Genomic DNA, 4,184 nt, shown 5'->3' on the forward strand with positions numbered 1-4,184 from the left:
ACCCAAACCTCTGCTTGGAGAGTAACTTTGCACGACTTTCCTCACTTCCCTTAGATGAAAATGAGTATGCCAGAATGATCATTATCATGATCGTGGGCACTAAACCCAATCAAAAGTATAAAGGTAAATAACGATCTTTTGCAATTGTGGGCATTAAACCAAATCACGATCTTAAAAACGATCTTTTGTTCATTTAGAACGTATCTTTTTTTAAATACTTACAAATACTTTCCCAGGTCCGAGTTTTCCCAGAGTCATGAAGGTGCCGACCCGCTGTGCGCAGTGGCTGATCCGGCGGCTGTACTTCCGTTTCGCCCGGGCGCGGGAACGCTCGTCTATGTGATCGCCGCTGTAAGCACAGGAGTTGAAAATCGCCAGTAAGGCCACACTGATTTAATTTTATGGATGACATCCACACGCGCATCGAGGTTCGCCTGTTCTAAAACCAAACACTCCTCCGAGGCTCTGGCCTGGGTGCCATCCTCTGTAGTCCATGGTAGCCAGCGACAATAGGGAGCCAGTGATAACTAGGCACCCAGGCTGCCGAAGCTCCACGGAACTAAAACTCAGCACAGTGCCGACTCGTAAATGGCGCAAAAGGCCAGCATGTGCCGGCTTGTTGTAAAAGTTGCTATGTATTACCGCAGATTTACAATACCAGCATAATATTCCTGTGGTTTAGCAGCGTTTTTTTTTTAGGCTGGATTTTTTGTTTGCCCACGCGCACTAGTTTGTCTCGAACGACGCCCGACACTTTTATTTTTCATCGTGTGAATCGGGCCTTAAAACACCCTAAACTAGTGCGCGAGGGCAAAAAGAGGCTATACTTCGGGTAAAAAGTCTTTATATTTGGCTAATTGGCTGTGGCTACATAACAGTTCACGGTTAGGACGCATGTTGATTTGACTATATGGATGACATCCTCTGGAAACTCCAAAACTAATGCGAAAAAAAGTTGGAGGTTGTCATGAAAGTTGAAAAAATGACTGGTGCGGGAGAATAGTTAATAGACTCTTCATTTTCATTTCTTCACATTTTCTTCTTTTCCTTTGGAACTGATTTTGGCATTCGATGACTTAGTATTGTGGGTTTTTTTTCACAACTTTTGGCATGTATTTTCTCATTTTGCAGCTGCTTTTGTGATCTACAGTAGGGTCGAAAACTTTTTTTCGGGTGGGGGGGGGGCAAGATTCATGAGCATGCAGATGTGACTCATATAATCAAACGGACATGGCCTTACCTTTCTAGTCTCGTCACGTCATCAGGCATGGGGATGTCGCTGAATGACAAGAGTTGTTTCAGCAGCCCTGCCGATCTCTGATGTTCCTTAAACCTGACTCCAAACACAGCACCTTTACTCCGCGCCTCTCCTTCCTTCTCACCGGCAACAGTCTCCTCCGAACTTCTCACGAGCTCTTCAGAAGCTGTACCTTGTCTGATTTAAGTTTTAAGATGTTTTGTATATTCTTCGCAGTTTAAAAAAACTGAATCGTAAACCAATTTACAAACCATCAAATATATTATATACATTAACAAATACAGGTATACATTTTGAAATAAGTTATACAGAAGCGGGATTAGAATATACAAAATACAAAATATACGTCGGTGAAGGTCAGACATCCAGGTAATATGATACGCCAAAAATCCAGTTGCTTGAGTAACTGTAGACAATATAATTTTCCAGGACTATCATTGTTGGCATTTGATACAAAACACTTACTACAAATCAGTGAAGGCTTCAGTCCATAGTTATTGTGTAGTTCTTTTATCTGTTGGTTCGTGCTCTCGGACAGTTTGGCATTTAACCTGGTATCCAGTCTATCGTGGTTGGGAAAGGCTGTCTTCGGGGCTTTAATTACTCTCCAAGCAGAGGTAGGGTCGCTCGGTATTTTGGCAGTATTTTCGCGTTTTTAATACGTCTTTCTACTTTACGGTTTTTTTTGGTCTTCCTCCCCTTGGAAGACCAAAAAAAAACCGTAAAAGTAGAAAGACGTATTAAAAACGCGAAAATACTGCCAAAATACCGAGCGACCCTACCTCTGCTTGGAGAGTAGGCTTTAATAGCTTTCCCCCGCCCAGTACAACAGACCGCCCGGTAGGCGTTTAACGACTGTAGGATCTTTGCTAATAAGACTTTGGCACACCGGGAGTGGATTTCACCCCACCATCAAACTCCCGCCGTGAAAAACCTACCGGGGGAACATAGCTCAGACGGGCGGGGAAGAGCTCCTGCAGCCCCGAAGAAAATCCGCCCAACCACGATAGATTGAATACCAGGTTATCTAGCATCTAGCTGTTTCTAGTACTACGGCCAGTTATTTGTGACCTCAGTGGAGGTAGCCAGTCTATATATATATACAAAGTAGAAGATGAAGCCCACTTTGTTATTGATTGTAGTTTATATAGTAATGAAAGAAATGACCTTTTTAGATATATTGCTAGTACGTTTCCATACTTCCAATACTTGCCTAATATTGAAAAATTCATCTTTCTTATGCGCTTTGATCATCCTGTACTATACAAACCCATCTCAAATTATATTTTTAACATCACAAAGAAACGAGAAGAAGCCGAACCTCTGTATTAGAGTAGTTTTAGAGCTGTTTGTAATACAAACATGTATAATATTACCTATTTCATCTGTTGACCTGTACTTAGCCCGATAGGGCATGAATTAAGGGTTAATGACCCGCCCCGAGGTGAATATGGTGTGATAAAGCCTTGTCAGTTGCTATAACTACAGAATAAAGCCACCAAGTGAGCGCAGCGAACGAGGTTTTATGAGGTGGTTATAGCAACTGACAAGGCTTTATCACACCATATTCACCGAGAAAGGGCGGGACATTAACACTATTATCATAAAGCTTACACGATAGCCTATCCAAACTGATGCAGTAAGTGACACAATGCACATGCTGAATAGAACATAGAACATAGTTCCATCTGGAGTCACCTGAGGTCACTGGGTAGAGTTCATGTTAACTGGGTCACAGGCAGGGAACAGATGTTCTTATGGAACACAACTTAAGTTATTTTTGGAGTTTTTAGAACTAGAGCCGTGTTCTATTGGGTCACCTGAGGTCATATGCGGGTGATTGTTGGGTTTGTTTAATGTATGGATTTGGATGATTAAATACCCGATTTTGACTCTATTTATGACATTACGGCATCATAAGGAATGTGGAATGGAGCCTTCTGATTGGTCAACGTCGCCTGGCTATATGATAATGTACAATAAAGGTTATTATTATTATTATATACTCTGACCTCATACCTGATGGGCGGTAAGACGTGACGTGAGGACGGTGTTTTTGTCAGAGTAGTCGGGGACACCAGCAGATGGGACGAGATTTTCGCGGAGACGTTCGACACGTCATCTCCCATTCCCGTCGACGCTTGCGAGATGTCCACTAACTTAATGACGTCACAGTGACCCTGTAGGAACGAAAATCATTTCATCTCAAACTGTTCATGTTGTGATGATATCAGGAACCGATTATTAACCATAATGTTCAAAGTGCTCCCTTACTTCCCAATTGACCATCGCAGAGTGGAGCTCGTTGCCACCAAGCACAGTTGGGGCATAGCTGCCTGGGCGTGCCTGCAAAGCTGGTGTGTTACGCCGATGGGCGGTTATACCGGCTATACAGATACAGAAGCTGGTGTGTTACGCCGATGGGCGGTTATACCGGCTATACAGATACAGAAGCTGGTGTGTTACGCCGATGGGCGGTTATACCGGCTATACAGACACAGAAGCTGGTGTGTTACGCCGATGGGCGGTTCTACCGGCTATACAGATACAGAAGCTGGTGTGTTACGCCGATGGGTGGCTATACCGGCTATACAGATACCGAAACAGATAATCTCTACCACGAAAAAGCAATTTCATTCCTAAAATCAAGCATCCACATATTGCAAAACTGAGTAAATTTGTCTTCCACTGCCTTAAAAGAAGTCCCAACGCACCAAGTATGACACCAATTCATGATCATCTAGCTATTCTTTATAGTAGTTACTAGTATCAAGGACACTATACACAGAGTGTATAATGTCCTTGCTAGTATCTTGTTGACCAACAGACAGAGAGACAGACAAACGCAACTGAAAAAATATACCTCCATGGCATTTCAGGAAGGTAACTCATGCCCGTAGCCAGGGGGGTTCGGCGGGGGGGGGGG

At 43.3% G+C, this 4,184-nt stretch overlaps 1 protein-coding gene across 1 annotated transcript in view; it reads right to left on the reverse strand.

Moving 5' to 3' along the window:
• Positions 1–4,184, reverse strand: part of LOC109470406 — a 13,429-nt gene that overhangs the window by 2,983 nt on the left and 6,262 nt on the right. The window contains exons 7-9 of the mRNA XM_019769345.1: positions 3,278–3,438; positions 1,241–1,435; positions 223–349 (exon numbers count right to left, since the gene is read on the reverse strand). Coding sequence (XP_019624904.1) covers positions 223–349; positions 1,241–1,435; positions 3,278–3,438 — 483 coding nt within the window. The remainder of the gene's footprint in view (positions 1–222; positions 350–1,240; positions 1,436–3,277; positions 3,439–4,184) is intronic.

The sequence above is a fragment of the Branchiostoma belcheri genome, unplaced genomic scaffold (genome assembly GCF_001625305.1).
Source record: "Branchiostoma belcheri isolate BF01 breed outbred unplaced genomic scaffold, Haploidv18h27 scaffold223, whole genome shotgun sequence".
NCBI classification, from domain to species: Eukaryota; Metazoa; Chordata; class Leptocardii; order Amphioxiformes; family Branchiostomatidae; genus Branchiostoma; species Branchiostoma belcheri.